Source organism: Oncorhynchus keta, chromosome 2 (genome assembly GCF_023373465.1).
Source record: "Oncorhynchus keta strain PuntledgeMale-10-30-2019 chromosome 2, Oket_V2, whole genome shotgun sequence".
Classification (NCBI taxonomy): domain Eukaryota; kingdom Metazoa; phylum Chordata; class Actinopteri; order Salmoniformes; family Salmonidae; genus Oncorhynchus; species Oncorhynchus keta.
In genome coordinates, this window is record NC_068422.1 from 58,517,451 (window position 1) to 58,534,548 (window position 17,098).

A 17,098-nucleotide genomic window follows, 5' to 3' on the forward strand; every position below is an offset into this window, starting at 1 on the left:
AGTGCAAAAAAATAATAACCACACCAGCATTGGTGTAGCTGAAGCTGTGAGAAAGGGAAAGAGAGAGAGAGAGAGAGAGAGAGGGAGGGTGCTAAAGCATGGCAGACAGGGCTTGAGTGGTCATACAGTAGGTACCTGAGTCCCTTCCTGGGCAGAGTGTTTCTATCACTGTGTGGACCCCTGTGGGATCGGCAGAGAAACACACTTCAGGGAGAGGAGAAGAAAGGAGGAGAGGAAAGGAGGAGAGGAAAGGAGGAGAGGAAAGGAGGAATGTGGATAGTGTACTATTGCAATTGTACAAAATATTTACAGTGCCAGTCAAAAGTTTGGACATACATACTAATTTCAGGGTTTTTCTTAATTTGTAATTATTTTCTACATTGTAGAATAATAGTGAAGACATCAAATAACACATGCAGTGACCAAAAAAAGTGTTAAAACAAATCAAAATATATTTTAGATTCTTCAAAGTATGGGATGGCGTATCGCTTCAGAACGCTGCTGGTTAACCACACATGCAGAGATCATCCGTTCACCTAGTCTGCGTCTCACAAAGACACGGCGGTTACAACCAACCACTAGACACGGCGGTTACAACCAACCACTAGACACGGCGGTTACAACCAACCACTAGACACGGCGGTTACAACCAACCACTAGACACGGCGGTTACAACCAACCACTAGACACGGCGGTTACAACCAACCACTAGACACGGCGGTTACAACCAACCACTAGACACGGCGGTTACAACCAACCACTAGACACGGCGGTTACAACCAACCACTAGACACGGCGGTTACAACCAACCACTAGACACGGCGGTTACAACCAACCACTAGACACAGCGGTTACAACCAACCACTAGACACGGCGGTTACAACCAACCACTAGACACGGCGGTTACAACCAACCACTAGACACGGCGGTTACAACCAACCACTAGACACGGCGGTTACAACCAACCACTAGACACAGCGGTTACAACCAACCACTAGACACGGCGGTTACAACCAACCATTGCTCGTGTTCCTTGGCCCAAGCAAGTCTCTTCTTCTTATTGGTGTCCTTTAGTAGTGGTTTCTTTGCAGCAATTCAAACACGAAGGCCTGATTCACGCAGTCTCCTCTGAACAGTTGATGTTGAGATGTGTCTGTTACTTGAACTCTGAAGCAGTTATTTGGGCTGCAATTTCTGAGGCTTGTATCTCTAATGAACTTATCCTCTGCAGCAGAGGTAACTCGGGGTCTTCCTTTCCTGTGGCGGTCCTCATAGGAGACAGTTTCATCATAGCGTTTGATGGTTTTTGCAACTGCACTTGAAGAAACTTTCAAAGTTCTTGAAATGTTCCATCTCAACATCAACTGTTCAGAGGAGACTGCGTGAATCAGGTCTTCGTGTTTGAATTGCTGCAAAGAAACCACTACTAAAGGACACCTTCCGGAGACACCTGAAACCCCACCTCTTTAAGGAATACCTAGGATAGGATAAAGTAATCCTTCTCACCCCCCTTAAAAGATTTAGATGCACTATTGTAAAGTGGCTGTTCCACTGGATCTCATAAGGTGAATGCACCAATTTGTAAGTCGCTCGGGATAAATGACTTAAATGTAAATGTAAATATTGACTGACCTTCATGTCTTAAAGTAATGATTATTTGAGGTGATCTTACCATAATATGGACTTGGTCTTTTACCAAATAGGGCTATCTTCTGCTATCTTCTGTATACCACCCCTATTATGTCACAACAGAAATGATTGGCTCAAACACATTCAGGAAAGAAATTCCACAAATTAACTTTTAACACCACTGTTAATTGAAATGCATTCCAGGTGACTACTTCATGAAGCTGGTTGAGAGAATGCCAAGAGTGTGCAAAGCTGTCATCAAGGCTAAGGTGGTTACTTTGAAGAAGTTCTAATATAAAATATATTTTGATTTGTTTAACACTTTTTTGGTTACTACATGATTCCATATGTGTTACTTCAAAGTTTTGATGTCTTCACTATTACTCTACACTGTAGAAAATAGTAAAAATTAATAATAACTCTGGAATGAGTAGGTGTGTCCAAACTTTTGACTGGTACTGTAAATGCTATCACTTTTCTGAAAAATATATTTTCTGACACATCTTAGTGTTGTATCATGTCATAGCAGTGATTGGTGTTTTTAAATATCAAGCTCCAAGTCTAAGTTTTGCCACAAGATGGCAGCATATAAACAGCGATGGGGGATTGAGAGCCTGTAACACACACACACACACACACACACACACACACACACACACACACACACACACACACACACACACACACACACACACACACACACACACTTTTACCTTTCCTGTTTCCGAGGTAAGGTGTTTCGGTTGAATTTAGGGCTAGCGGAGGGGGAGGACAGGGGGCTGATAGGAAGGGGGAGGGGGGCACAACAGACAAAGAGAGAAAGAACATTAGAAAGAAAAGAGAGGGAGAAGAATCCTCTGAAGGAGAGAGCCGCATTGAGTCCAACCGTTGCCACAAGCGAGAATCACCACCACCTGCTCACCAATGAATCTCCTCTACTGGTCTAGTAAGTAAAGATAATGAGATGTGTCAGAGAAGGTAACACGGCATACCTTCAACAATGCTTTCCACGGAGACGCTTGGACAGTATCTCGGGTGATAATGTGTCTGATACATTCCGGTCACGTACACATTTGTGTACGCGGGGGATGTTTCATAACGACACACTGAACAAACACAATATGACAGTGCATGCCATGGCAACAGCTGACAGGCTCCTTGTTTTTCTGTCCATATAAAGATATGATGAGCAGATTCCCCCCACTCTTACCACTCAAACCCCTCGACTCAAACCCTCCCTCCCTCCCTCCACCCCACCTGTCCTCACCTCTCAGACATGCCCGTCTTGACGCTGCTGGTCCTGCCCAGAGCTGAGAGGGTGTCCTCCCTGCTGTCCCTTCCTCCATGCCCAGCGCTGCTCACGCTCATGTCGATGGACTCGCTGCTGGTGTGCATGCTGCTGACCGAGGGGTAGCCCAGGCTTCCCGCCCCGCCACCGTGCCCGCTGTGCCCGCCCAGGGTACCCTCCCTGCTCTGGGCAGAGGAGCCAGTGCTCATGGTGGTGCCCCAGGTCAGGCTGTTGGAGGGCCCCGTGGAGGAGTAGACAGAGCCGGGGCTGGACGCACTCTGGGGGGGACACAGGAGGAATTCTGGATTCATCGAGTGATTTTCATATGTTACATTTAATGGTTACGCTTCCACTCCCCAAGGTCAAATCATATGTCTGCTGCCTTCTTACAGTGTCGCGATCTGCTGTTGCTAGTTACATGGTTGCTTGCTATCACAGCCAACTATTGTATCACAGGGCTACCTATCGTGATCGGCGCTGGTAGCTAAAGTTGGCTATTTTCTTTGTGCCAGTATAAACTCTGTTCATGGACACCGATGCTTATCAAGAGGCCACAAAAATATTGCCTGCTCATGTAATCTGGTTTGACTAGTCTGCCTATCTCACCTGTTCGCTACCCAGCGTGTTATGGCCCGTGCTCAGGTTCCGTCCTCCGTACAGAGGGCTGCTGCCCTCACTCTCCCCCCCTACACCCCCAGGGGAGTCCAGAGCGGCATGGGTAGCGTGAGGGTTGGAGATCACCGTTGAGTTCTTCATGTTCTCTGCTGTGGTGACCGGAACCTGCTTACTGGACTTACCACCAAACAACCTGATGAAGAAGGAGAAGAAAGTTGAAAAGGAGAACTTGCAAAAAATATCTCTTCAAAGAGTCTCACAGCACAGCACCCTCACACCAAAAAAGCCTTTCGTGGACGAACACTCACGCTTCATTCTTCCCTCTTACTAGCTCTGACTTGGCTGATAGCTACTTTATTAAGGAACATTTGTGAACGCGGCTATTTCAGCCACACCCGTTGCTGACTGGTGTATAAAAATTGAGCACACAGCCATGCAATCTCCATAGACAAATATTGGCAGTACAATGGCCTTACTGAAGAGCTCAGTGACGTTCAACGTGGCACCGTCATAGGATGCCACCTTTCCAACGAGTCAGTTCCTCAAATTTCTGCCCTGCTCGAGCTTCCCCATTCAACTGTAAGTGCTGTTATTGTGAAGTGGAAATGTTTTGGAGAAACAATGGCACAGCCGCAAAGTTTTAGGACACACAAGCTCACAGAATGGGACCGCCGAGGGCTGAAGTGAATTTTTTTTTTGCCTGTCCTTGGTTGCAAACTGCAGTTCCAAACTGCCTCTGGAAGCAACATCAGCACAATAATTATGCGTTGGGAGCTTCATAAAATATGTTTTCCATGGCTGAGCAGCAGCACACAAGCCTAAGATCATCCAAGCCAAGCGTCAGCTGAAGTGGTGTAAAGCTTGCCGCCATTGGGGTCATTGTCATGCTTACAAAGGAAAGATCCTTCCCCAAACTGTTGCGATAAGTTGGAAGCACAAATTTGTGCCTAGAATGTCATTGAATGCTAAGGTGCTTAGCCCTAACCATGAAAAACAGCCCCAGACCATTATTCCTCATCCACCAAACTTTACAGTTGGCACTATGCATTGGAGCAGTGGAAATGCGTTCTCTGGAGTGATGAATGTGGGTTTGGCGTATACCAGGAGAACGCTACCTGCCCCAATGCATAGTGCCAACTGTAACACTTGGTGGAGGAAGAATAATGGTCTGTTTTTCATTGTTCGGGCCAGGCCCCTTAGTTCCAGTGAAGGGAAATCTTAACAATACAGCATACACTGACATTGTAGGCGATTCTGTGGTTCCAACTTTGTGGCAACAGTTTGGGGAAGTCCCTTCCCTGTTTCAGCATGACAATACCCTCGTGCACAAAGCGAGGTCCATACAGAAATGGTTTGTCGAGATCGGTCGAGATCGGTGACTGGCCTGCACAGAGCCCTGACCTCAACCCCATCGAATACCTTCGGGATGAATTGGAATGCCGGCTGCGAGCCAGGCCTAATCGCCCAACATCAGTGCCCGACCTCATTAATGCTCTGGTGGCTGAATGGAAGCAAGTCCCCGCAGTAATGTTCCAACATCTAGCGGAAAGCCTTCTCAGAAGAGTGGAGGCTGTTATAGCAGCAAAGGGGGGATCAATTCCCTAGTAATGCCCATGATTATAGAATGGCTATAGGTCATCCAACCTGGCCATTTTAAGATGAACACACTAACTGTAAACCGCACTGGATAAGAGCGTCTGCTAAATGACTCAAATGTAAATGTAAAAAAATGTAGGTAGACGGACACACACAGAGAGACAGAGAGAGAGACAGAGAGAGAGACAGAGAAAGAGACAGAGAGAGAGACAGAGAGAGAGACAGAGACAGACAGAGACAGACAGAGACAGACAGAGACAGAGACAGAGACAGAGAGAGAGAGAGAGAGAGAGAGAGAGAGGCTTGGGGGATTATATCTGAGTAACGTTTGAAGCATCACGTTAGCATACCCCCTTATCTTAAGCCAAAAGACAGTGGCTCCATCCCAAATGGCTCCCTAATCCTCATTTAGCGCACCACATTTGTTGCGGGGTCCCATTTGGGACGTGACCAGAGCGCGTTGGCGGTTAAGACGGTAACCAGGGTGATAATATAGAGCCGGGTCTTCAAAGCCTTATTACCCAGAGAGATTAATGAGCCAGCCCAGCAGTGGTGAGGTAAGACTCCGCTCGTGTTACTGTGCACATACAAAAGACTTGGCACTATGAAAAAGTGTGGGCTCAGACCTGGCTGCTGAACAGAAATGCTGAAGGGTTCGTTTTCATACGGTGGACCGATGTGACCTTTGTGTAATGGATGTGAATGAGTGTGTGTGTGTGTGTGTGTTGCATCACACTAGGAATAGGTTTCAGACACTGTACTGTCAATGGGTGTCATTAATGACCACGTTTAAGTGTGAGTGACATTATATATCTCTGTATGTGAGTGTGTGTGTGTGTGAGTCTGTTCACCTGCGCAGTGTGGGTGAGGCAACCTGCTGTCTCCCTGTGAGAGGTACGGTGGAAGCCCCTCCCCTCAGGTTGTCCACGCCCTCTGACACGCCCTTCTCTCGATCCGTCTGATTGGCTGGCGAGACCCCAGTCCCACTTCCATTCATTTTCCCAGTGTTTCCCGTGTCTCTGCTTTTACTGTGAGTGGTAACGGAAAGCACAGCCGCTTCGATGCTGCTGGTCGACGACCGGTTTCCGTTACGCGCGGCGGCGCCGGACCGGCTGGGTCTTGGGAGGCTCCGGTACTGCAGTGTGGAGCGGGTGCTCACCTGGAGGTACCCGTCGTCATGGTGACCTAGACCGGACCCCACATCTTGACCGCTGACCTTTATCCCAACGGCTAAGGATCTCGTCCCGGACTTGGGCATCTTCCCAAGAGTAGCTGACCCGCTCGTGATGGTGGCGCCACTGGTGGTAACCATAGTAACCATCCCGGAACTCTGCTTCTTGAAGCCAAATGTGCTGGTGGGGGTGCGGGAGGTCAGTGTGTGAGACTGGGAGTGGGGTTCGGACAGGGCGTGTGTGAGGGGGTGTGTGTGGGACGTGCGGGCAGAGGCAGCGGCGGAAGTGGAAGTGTTTCTCTTGGCCTCGTCGTCACTGCTGCGCCCGGCGTCGGAGGGCGAGCGGCGGAGGCCGTTGGAGCGAGGGGAGAGGCGGCCCTTCTCGGACACCTTGACGTCGTCTGTTTTACCTACAGGTACACAGGGCGGGACACACAGCAGGGGTTTAGGTCAGAGGAGAGTTTGTCATAGTTGTGGTGTTTGAGAAAGGTTAACGGCTCAAGATTCAGACAACACACGAGAGAAGACGACACAGACACACTCACAGAGGGCGAGAGAGAGAGAGACACACATAGAAGAGAGGGAGACGTACAGTATTGCACTGTATCTGTGTATACACATACACACAGATGGACATAAGGCGAGGCATTGCCAGAGACGAGGAAACACGAGCCCGCACAGGAACCCAAACGCAAACCGCAAATGTGACAATTACAGAGACAGCAAAACACTGCCAGGACAGAAAACACCCATTACCTGCACTGTGGGTCTTCATCACAGTGGACCCTGATGTTCCAGTAGCTTTAGTCCTGGGGCTGGTCACCCCCACCTGAGCACTCATGCCCCCCTTCCAGGACCCTGTGTGTGTCATTGAGGGAGTCCTCCGCCCCGAGCCCACCTTATCCGACTCATCGGACACGTCCGAGGGGTTCCGGCGGGCCCACTTGGAGCCCTGGTCCATCCTGCTGACCTCACTGTCCGACAACCCGTCTGACCTCTTGACCTCGTCACCTGACCAGGCGGGGTTCAGGGTGGTGGAGGCCGAGTGCTTCTCAGCATCCGTTACCGGCTGGTGGAAGAGGGGGGCACACAGAGGATGAGAGAAGAGTGATCTATTTTATGGTGCTCCGGTATATATGGGAATAAACGGCTAAATCGGGCTGAAGTTAGTAACCTCCACATGTGCCTGTAGGGCTGTGATGATAGTGGTATGAGAGTATACTGACCATACGCGACACACTACTCAGCCTACGATAACCTCCACATGTGCCTGTAGGGCTGTGATGATAGTGGTATGAGAGTATACTGACCATACGCGACACACTACTCAGCCTACGATAACCTCCACATGTGCCTATAGGGCTGTGATGATAGTGGTATGAGAGTATACTGACCAGTTTCGACAGAAAGAGACTATGTTCATTTAGGTGTCCGGCTCAAAGGTCAACTACTACTGGGAGAGGTCTTTGTGCCACCTCAGTTATCCTACATCAAATAACCAGTATATTAAATGAGTGTTATTGTATAGTGGGGGCGCGTTATCCAGACACCCAACCCCTTTCCCAAAGCCACCCAAAAACGAGCTGAGGGTAGAATCACCGCTCAGACAGTTGTTCTAAAAGGTGGCTTCTTAAAATGGGTATTTAATGACTTGAGGCCAGTTCAAACATCCGCCTTTAGTCTAGTCTAGTTCCCAGGTCTGCCACCATAGGCTCATAATTCCCTAATTCCCTCGGAGCTAAGGGGGGAGAGAGAAGGGACGGGGGAGAGGAGAAAGAGGGGGGTTGAGTGTGAGACTGTACTTGAGAGTTTATCTGTGAGTCCGTTCAGCGCCTGGGGCTGTATTCATGTGTGTGTATGTGTGTGTGTGTGTGTGTGTGTGCACTTGTGTGTGTGTGTGCATTCTTGTGTGTGTGTGTGCATGTGTGTGTGTGTGTGTGTGTGGGGGTGCCGTTCACGCATACGTGCTTGTGTCTAGCCTCCACACCGACCTGTCCTTTGAGGACCTTGCGCTGTGCGGCCGGTGTGTTGGCGTAGGAGCTGATGGAGGAGCTGGTGTTGATGTCATCTGTGTCGACGGTGTCACTGACGCCACTGCTCACTGAGCTGCTGTCATCCCAGCTGGGAGAGAAAGGAGAAAAAGATAGGTTGAACTAAACAGCACCATTTTAACCAGGGTAAAGAGAGGAGAGGTGACATGCCAGCCACGACAAAAGAGAAGAGCGGCAAGGGCATACCCAAAAGGGATTCGTTTAAAAAAAGGAAAAACGGTACAAAATGTGCCTTTAATAAACAGATACCTCATTTGTAAACAGAGTTGAACAATGGTTCAGTGTGTGGTTGAATGGGCGCAACCGGAGAGGACTCTCCAATTAAATCAATGTTACAGTTTCTACTTCAGAGCCTTTGTCTTATTTTCAGCCGAGGAATCGGCCGAATATTGTGAATATTTCACATTTCATTACCATTCCTCTATAAAGCGACACATACGCTCGACCAGGGCTCTCCAACCCACTTCCCGGAGAGCTACAGTCCTGTACCTTTTCCCTCCAACCCTAATCTAGCACGCCTGCTTCTGATAATCATCTGGTCGATAAGCTGAATCGGGTTAGATACTGGGGTTGGCGCCAAAACCTACAGGAGGGTAGCTCTCCGAGGAACAGGGTTGGAGAGCGCTGCTCGAGACGGACGACGGCAATGTATCGCTCACTCTGGCTCGGAATAGGAATCCCCTGACAGTGTAGACGCCCTACTAGCCTGGCTAAAGCTCCGTGACCGTACAAGCTGGTGAACCCACGGAGACGGGAGGGATATTTTATGTGTGAGTGTAATTCCCGGGTGATAACACACAGTCGCTCTCTGCACCAGGGAGAAAAGCCCTGCTCAGAGGCAGGGTGAATGAATGTACGACTCGGCTCACAGTCGGGCAGCAGCATAGAGCCCCGAGCTGCCTGGAAATCTCAGTCTCACACACACACACACACACACACACACACACACACACACTGGAGGCTGTCCGTCAAAACAACTAACCTTGAACAGGAGACTGACCTAAAACAGGAAGGTTCTACAACACACACACACACTAGTCTTTAACCCCACTTTGAACAATTATACAGGCTGTGTTTGTCTATCCCCAACCCTGAAGCGGGGTAGGGGACGGGGGTGTGGTCGCCCGGGAGACTAGAGTATGTGTGTGTGTGTGGGGGGGGGGTTGTCGCCTGGGAGACTAGAGTATGTGTGTGTGTGGGGGGCAGCAAGAGAGACTAGAGTGATCTCTAGGGAGACTATGGATGAGAGAGGACCACAGGGAGGGAGAAAGAGTTAAAAGCTGCCTGGACAACTATTCAAGACCACGCACAAGCGCGCGTGCCCACACACACACACACACACACACACACACAGCTGCTATTGTCTCCTGGTGTTTGGATTAGTGTCATCCAGGGTCAGATCCGTCACCTCTAATGCGACAGACACACGCAGCCCTGTCGCTACAGACGCACACACTGAAACACACCAGCGTGTCCTCACTGACTTTGGCTTAAGCCCCAGGAAGCATCTGTCCCTCATCTGCAGACAGGATGATGTCATGAATCATACTTCAAACACACACACACACACACACGGCCCTTTACAACATACTGGGGGATCTTACATGAACAAACTATCATCATGCAGATCTGATATCTATCACAAGCACTGCAGTCTGTAGCTTAAGTGCCGAGGCTCGGACGCTTTGAAGTTGCCTTAAACCCACAGTATGTCTGTTCTGGACAGGACTGCAGACAGAGCGAACTGGTGAGAGATTTAGACTGACCACAGCCGTCTAAACATGTTCACACAGCCATATTGGGGATAGTTTCCCCCCCCCCCACACACACACAGAGACGGAGAGACAGAGAGAGAAATATCACAGACCAACTGAGAATCTAAGGTTCTTGTCCATATTTAAAATCTAGTATCCTTCTGAAGATGTAGATTAGCCCATTTTCAAAAGGAAAAATAGCTATCACACACACTCTCTTACCTGGCCAGAGTTCCTGGGAGGCGGTGGGAACCTGGAGGGTGGGGGAGAATGCCGAGTTGGACAGAGAGCTTCATGAGTCCATACCGCTGAGCTAGCCAACCTCTCTTTCTGCTTCTCTCACTCTATCCCTCTCCTTCTGCCTCCGCCAGTCTCCCTCTCTCTCTTTCTGCTTCTCTCACTCTATCCCTCTCCTTCTGCCTCCGCCAGTCTCCCTCTCTCACTTTCTGCTTCTCTCACTCTATCCCTCTCCTTCTGCCTCCGCCAGTCTCCCTCTCTCACTTTCTGCTTCTCTCACTCTATCCCTCTCCTTCTGCCTCCGCCAGTCTCCCTCTCTCTCTTTCTGCTTCTCTCACTCTATCCCTCTCCTTCTGCCTCCGCCAGTCTCCCTCTCTCACTTTCTGCTTCTCTCACTCTATCCCTCTCCTTCTGCCTCTCCCTCTGCTAGTCTCACTCTCTCTTTGTGTCTGCCTCCTCCCTCCCACTCCGCCTTTATCCCATGCTCACTCTGGCCCTTTCTGTGTTTCTGACTGTGTCTTCTGCACTCATCACCCCTCCCTCTTTTCTCTCTCCTGTTGCCTTATCTCCTCTTGCATATTCCCCAGTCTCTCTTTCTCCCTGGACTGAGTGAGGGAACGGTGAGAGAGAGAGAGAGAGAGAGAGTGTTCCCTCCTAGTGCATGTAACCTGACCTTACCCAAGCCCAGTTAACCAGCTCACTGCCGCAGCCGAACCAGTAACGTCACGGCAACAATGACAAACTCTCCCAAATGTTTGTGTCGTTGTTGTAATTAAAATGTAACCTTTATTTAACTAGGCAAGTCGGTGAAGAACCAATTCTTAATTACTATGACGGCCTACCGCTAACAGTGGGTTAACCGTCTTGTTCAGGGCCAGAACGACAGATTTTTTTACCATGTCGGCTCAGGGATTCGATCCAGCAACCTTTCAAATCCTACCGAACCAAAATAAGTCATCCTCAAAAGGACCCAACAGCAGTATGAAGCTACAGTATGGATCACAGCCACACAGACAGATTCGACCACACGCCCATTCAAAACATCATTCCTTACTATCATCAAATCCAACATTCCCGACTTCCCCATCCATGTCGTTGTGTGCGATCCCCGGAGTTCCCAGACAGATCCACCCTGGACTAACTGCCAGCCCATTACTAATTACAGATCAGCCCAGCAAACATGGCCCGAACCCATAGCCTCCTGCTGGCAGCACAACCTACCTATTAACTACCGCCCAGCCATTTAGAGCCCATCAGAAAGGACGGCGACACTAACCACAGCCACACCCCCCCCAATTGAACTTAGGAAAGAGGAGCAGTCCCAAGCACGGAAACGCTAACAGCGAAACGCCAGAAAGTTAAGTTGTGTGTGTAATTCCACAATCAATTGATTTTTGCGTCGATTTCTGAGCAGGGAAATCTCTCTTCGTAAGACCGAGACCTTCACAGCTGTGTGGTGGCTTGCGGTAAAGGAGTTAAATGGATTCATTTGAGCAGTGGCCTTTAGGATGAGGTCAGGTGTACAGACAGACCATTCTCTTTTTAAACGTGTATGGTGAAAATGTTAAACAACAACAGACTGCCTTTGTAAGCATCAGGCATGGTGGTGATGATGAAAGGCCGGAGCGAGTCCTGGGAGACTGCAGCGCTCACATTCACAAGTCCCTCGGAAAATTTAACTTGAAAGATTAGAAAAGCTACGTAACAGAAGGAGCGCGAGATGGAGGGAAACAGTAGGAGGGAGAGAGAGATATGGAGAGAGACAGTAGGTGGATGGAGAGAGATGGAGAGAGACAGTAGGAGAGAGAGAGAGAGATGGAGAGAGCCAGTAGGAGAGAGAGAGAGAGATGGAGAGAGCCAGTAGGAGAGAGAGAGAGAGAGAGAGCCAGTAGGAGAGAGAGAGAGAGAGAGAGAGAGAGAGAGAGAGAGAGAGAGAGAGAGAGAGAGAGAGAGAGAGAGAGAGAGAGAGAGAGAGAGAGAGACAGTGATGGAGAGAGACAGTAGGTGGAGAGAGAGAGATGGAGAGAGACGGTAGGAGAGAGAGAGAGAGAGACAGTAGGAGAGAGAGAGAGATGGAGAGAGACAGTAGGGGAGAGAGAGAGATGGAGAGAGACAGTAGGTGGGAGAGAGAGATGGAGAGAGACAGTAGGAGAGAGAGAGATGGAGAGAGACAGTAGGTGGGAGAGGGAGATGGAGAGAGACAGTAGGGAGGAGAGAGAGATGGAGAGAGAGAGACAGTAGGTGGCAAGAGAGATGAAGAGAGACAGTAGGGAGGAGAGAGAGATGGAGAGAGAGATGGAGAGAGACAGTAGGTGGCAGAGAGAGAGAGAGAGAGAGACAGTAGGTGGCGAGAGAGAGAGAGCGAGAGAGAGAGAGAGATGGAGAGAGACAGTAGGTGGGAGAGAGAGATGGAGAGAGACAGTAGGTGGAGAGAGAGATGGAGAGAGACAGTAGGAGAGAGAGAGATGGAGAGAGACAGTAGGAGAGAGAGAGATGGAGAGAGACAGTAGGAGAGAGAGAGATGGAGAGAGACAGTAGGAGAGAGAGATAGAGAGAGACAGTAGGTGGAGAGAGTGAGATGGAGAGAGACAGTAGGGGGAGAGAGAGAGAGATGGAGAGAGACAGTGGAAGAGAGAGATGGAGAGAGACAGTAGGTGGAGAGAGAGAGATGGAGAGAGTGAGATGGAGAGAGTGAGATGGAGAGAGAGTGAGATGGAGAGAGACAGTAGGCGGAGAGAGAGAGATGGAGAGAGACAGTAGGTGGGAGAGAGAGATGGAGAGAGACAGTAGGGAGGAGAGACAGTAGGTGGCGAGGGAGAGAGACAGTAGGTGGCGAGAGAGAGAGACAGTAGGTGGCGAGAGAGAGAGACAGTAGGTGGCGAGAGAGAGAGACAGTAGGTGGCGAGAGAGAGAGACAGTAGGTGGCGAGAGAGAGAGAGAGAGAGAGACAGTAGGTGGAGAGAGAGAGATGGAGAGAGACAGTAGGTGGAGAGAGAGAGATAGAGAGAGACAGTAGGTGGAGAGAGAGATAGAGAGACAGTAGGTGGAGAGAGAGAGAGAGATGGAGAGAGACAGTAGGTGGAAGAGAGAGATGGAGAGAGACAGTAGGTGGAAGAGAGAGATGGAGAGAGACAGTAGGTGGAGGGGAGGAGAGAGAGAGAGACAGATGGATGGAGAGAGACAGTAGGTGGGAGAGAGAGAGAGATGGAGAGAGTCAGATGGAGAGAGACAGTAGGAGAGAGAGAGAGAGAGAGAGAGAGAGATGGAGAGAGTGAGATGGAGAGAGACAGTGGAGAGGCGGAGAGAGTGAGATGGAGAGAGACAGTAGGTGGAGAGAGAGAGATGGAGAGAGACAGTAGGTGGAGAGAGAGAGATAGAGAGAGACAGTAGGTGGAGAGAGAGAGAGATGGAGAGAGTGAGATGGAGAGAGACAGTAGGCGGAGAGAGTGAGATGGAGAGAGTGAGATGGAGAGAGACAGTAGGCGGAGAGAGAGAGATGGAGAGAGACAGTAGGTGGAGAGAGAGAGATGGAGAGAGAGAGAGATGGAGAGAGTGAGATGGAGAGAGACAGTAGGCGGAGAGAGAGATGGAGAGAGACAGTAGGTGGAGAGAGAGAGATGGAGAGAGACAGTAGGCGGAGAGAGTGAGATGGAGAGAGTGAGATGGAGAGAGACAGTAGGCGGAGAGAGAGAGATGGAGAGAGACAGTAGGTGGAGAGAGAGAGAGATGGAGAGAGTGAGATGGAGAGAGTGAGATGGAGAGAGTGAGATGGAGAGAGACAGTAGGCGGAGAGAGAGATGGAGAGAGACAGTAGGTGGGAGAGAGAGATGGAGAGAGACAGTAGGTGGGAGAGAGAGATGGAGAGAGAGAGATGGAGAGAGACAGTAGGTGGGAGAGAGAGATGGAGAGAGACAGTAGGTGGGAGAGAGAGAGATGGAGAGAGACAGTAGGTGGGAGAGAGAGATGGAGAGAGACAGTAGGTGGGAGAGAGAGATGGAGAGAGACAGTAGGTGGGAGAGAGAGACAGTAGGTGGGAGAGAGAGATGGAGAGAGACAGTAGGTGGAGAGAGAGATGGAGAGAGACAGTAGGTGGAGAGAGAGATGGAGAGAGACAGTAGGTGGATGGAGAGATGGAGAGAGACAGTAGGTGGGAGAGAGAGATGGAGAGAGACAGTAGGTGGATGGAGAGACAACGTAGGTTTAGGCGGTATACCATATACCGGGTTATTTGAAAAAAGTCACGGGATGGTTTTTCAATACCATCAACACAGTCAAGTTATTTACTTTCAATAAATGTGAATATTCACTTTTTAAAGTTAATACCTGCAATCAACTTGTGTAATACGCTATAGGAGATCAAGTAGATTGTGTTCATCATTTCATCCGTCACATAGTTTTACACTTTGAAGCTTACCGTAGTTCCCCCAGAACAGTTGAGCCAGTCACACGTTCGTCGTTAAGGGCACAACAAGAGAAAGCGTGAGCTCCTAGCGTTCTATCGGTAAGTCTCTGCTCTGCGGCGCACATGAGGTGGTGGAGTCACACTTGTACGCGATTCACTACTGAATAGCTTGGAACGGCTTTCTGCCGTGTTTTAGAAGTCAAAGAGCTCTGTCATCAGAGTTAACTGTACAGATGCCATTCTTTCCCTGTGCTTCCTACTAGCGTTTTTCCCCCCTCCTCCGTTCTTCTCCCCTCTGCGCCGAGTACACATGCTGCGATTACTTCATTAAAGCCTGCATCACAACTTTGTTTATTTGCACAATTTCTCTCGTTCACTTTCGCTTGTCAATGTCCACACTCACCCGAAAATTACAGTCGGTAGCTACTAACTGTGCTTGCATAACTTTATAAGCTGGATTTGCCTATCTTTGCATTTAGTTTATGTGCATTTTTGTTCTATAGCATTTAGCTAACAGCTTACTGTATTTGGCTATTACGTGTGCTAATCTTGTTAGAGTTTTGGTAATAGGTGGCTTTTTTTGTTGTTGCATTTTTAGTGCCCCCTTGTGTGCTATGCCGGTAATACCGTAAATCCCGGGATGGCAGAGACAGTGGGTGAGAGAGAGAGACAGAGAGAGACAGCTGGGGAGAGAGACAGTAGGTGAGAGAATAGACTCTGAACTGACCCAAATCAGCACATTCCTGGGCTACCGCCTTAGATTCTCCCCCCCCGTGTCCCTGAAGACCGCCCTCTGTTTTCACACACAGGTCAGGGGTCATAAACCCTGTTGTCATTCAACTGGGACCGCTGGCCAATGAGAAAGAGCTGCCGTTGGGGCTGGACCCATGGGAGTGTCCGACAGAGTCCTGAGAAAACCTTGTGTTTACGTTGTTCTCTGTTTGTTAAGTTGTTCTTACGTGGTCTCTGGGGAAGTGAGGCTTTTTTTTGTTTTGTTTTTTTAAGCTCTGCCCATATGGTTTTCCCGGCTAAGCTCACTCCGACTCTTACATACATTTACGCTCGTCGCCTCTCCTTGCAGCGATGGGACAAGACAAACTACCAGTTGGATATCGCGAAATTGTGGTAAAAGTACCACATTTAAAAAAAATGTTAAAAAATGACGCATGCACGCACACACACGCGCTCAAACGTTGGCAACCTCGGGACGATAAGGAATTTCCTCCGTTTAAAGGGGGAGCTACTATTAGTCAAGACTGTTGTGGGATCAGATGACTTAGTCCTGTCGACTGCTGTCAGAGACAGTGTGAGTGGATTGGATATGGGTTTACACACTAAAACATGAGCTCCCTCTAATACCTAGGTCACAGATGACATCATGGGGAAAGAGACAGGAGGTGAGGCTTACACACTCAGAGACACACACGCACACCCTTACTCCGTCAAGACTGTATTGCTTTCAAAAAGACACGTTTGTTTTACGGAAATCAAAACCGAGGATGAGAAAAGAGAGCCTCGAGGAGGCATTTCCGTCTGTCGTATCACCGACCGCTGCGATGGGCACAAACAAAACTGATGTGTTTTTAGGAGTGTCCCATCATGAGGACTCCAGCTTGGCTTCGCCACTACTGCCTCGACACAACTAACCCTGACCCCCAAACCTCCTCCCAACCTATTCTGTAGTGCAGACCGCCAGTAGGAACACAAACCAGTGTGTGTGTGTGTCGTATCTAAAGCATGTGTTTGGGCCTGGGCTGTGTGTGTACTGACTGAGCCGACTCTACACACAACCACTGTTTGGCTGTCCCTATGTAAACACCACCTCTGACCCCTCTATACAAAGGGAGGAGTGAGGGAGACGGGGAGGGAGGGAGAGGGAAGGGGGGGGGGGAGAGTGAATGAGGGAGGGCAGTTTGAACAGGACCCTGGGGATTGGGTGTGAGAATATGGGAGGGGGTGAGGGAGAAACGGGAGAGAGGGATACAGGGTGAGGGAGTGAATGGGCGGGTGGAGTGAGGGAGGGAGAGGTAGAGAACGGGGAGGCACAGGGTAAGAGAGAGGGCAAAGGAGCGACGGAGAGGATCTTGGACAGGACTCGGTGCATTCCTTCTCCTTGTGGACATTCCGGGCCGGAGTTGTGGGGTGGTTAAATGACACAGCTGGTCCCCGCAGCACAGAGAAATGACACGGCGACTAGACTTCAGAAATGCATCTCTCCCTCTAGTCTCTCTCTTTCTAGCCTCGTTTCTCATTTGGCTAGCTCGAGTAAACATATTTTAGATATGAAACAAACATTACCTAAAAACAACATGACATTTCTGTTACATTCTGTGACTCTTGCATCTCTCTCTCTCT

General features: G+C 49.5%; 1 protein-coding gene across 8 annotated transcripts in view; it reads right to left on the reverse strand.

Moving 5' to 3' along the window:
• The window catches only part of nav2a (neuron navigator 2a), a 316,095-nt gene that overhangs the window by 25,599 nt on the left and 273,398 nt on the right, over nucleotides 1-17,098 (reverse strand). For 6 of the 8 annotated variants that reach the window (XM_052479066.1, XM_052479059.1, XM_052479060.1 and 3 more), the window contains 7 exons: nucleotides 8,291-8,420; nucleotides 7,056-7,368; nucleotides 5,980-6,709; nucleotides 3,524-3,725; nucleotides 2,897-3,195; nucleotides 2,343-2,408; nucleotides 136-180 (listed from right to left, as the gene is read on the reverse strand). In XM_052479066.1, coding sequence (XP_052335026.1) covers nucleotides 136-180; nucleotides 2,343-2,408; nucleotides 2,897-3,195; nucleotides 3,524-3,725; nucleotides 5,980-6,709; nucleotides 7,056-7,368; nucleotides 8,291-8,420 — 1,785 coding nt within the window. The remainder of the gene's footprint in view (nucleotides 1-135; nucleotides 181-2,342; nucleotides 2,409-2,896; nucleotides 3,196-3,523; nucleotides 3,726-5,979; nucleotides 6,710-7,055; nucleotides 7,369-8,290; nucleotides 8,421-17,098) is intronic. The other 2 variants (XM_052479063.1, XM_052479065.1) reach the window with 2 other exon arrangements.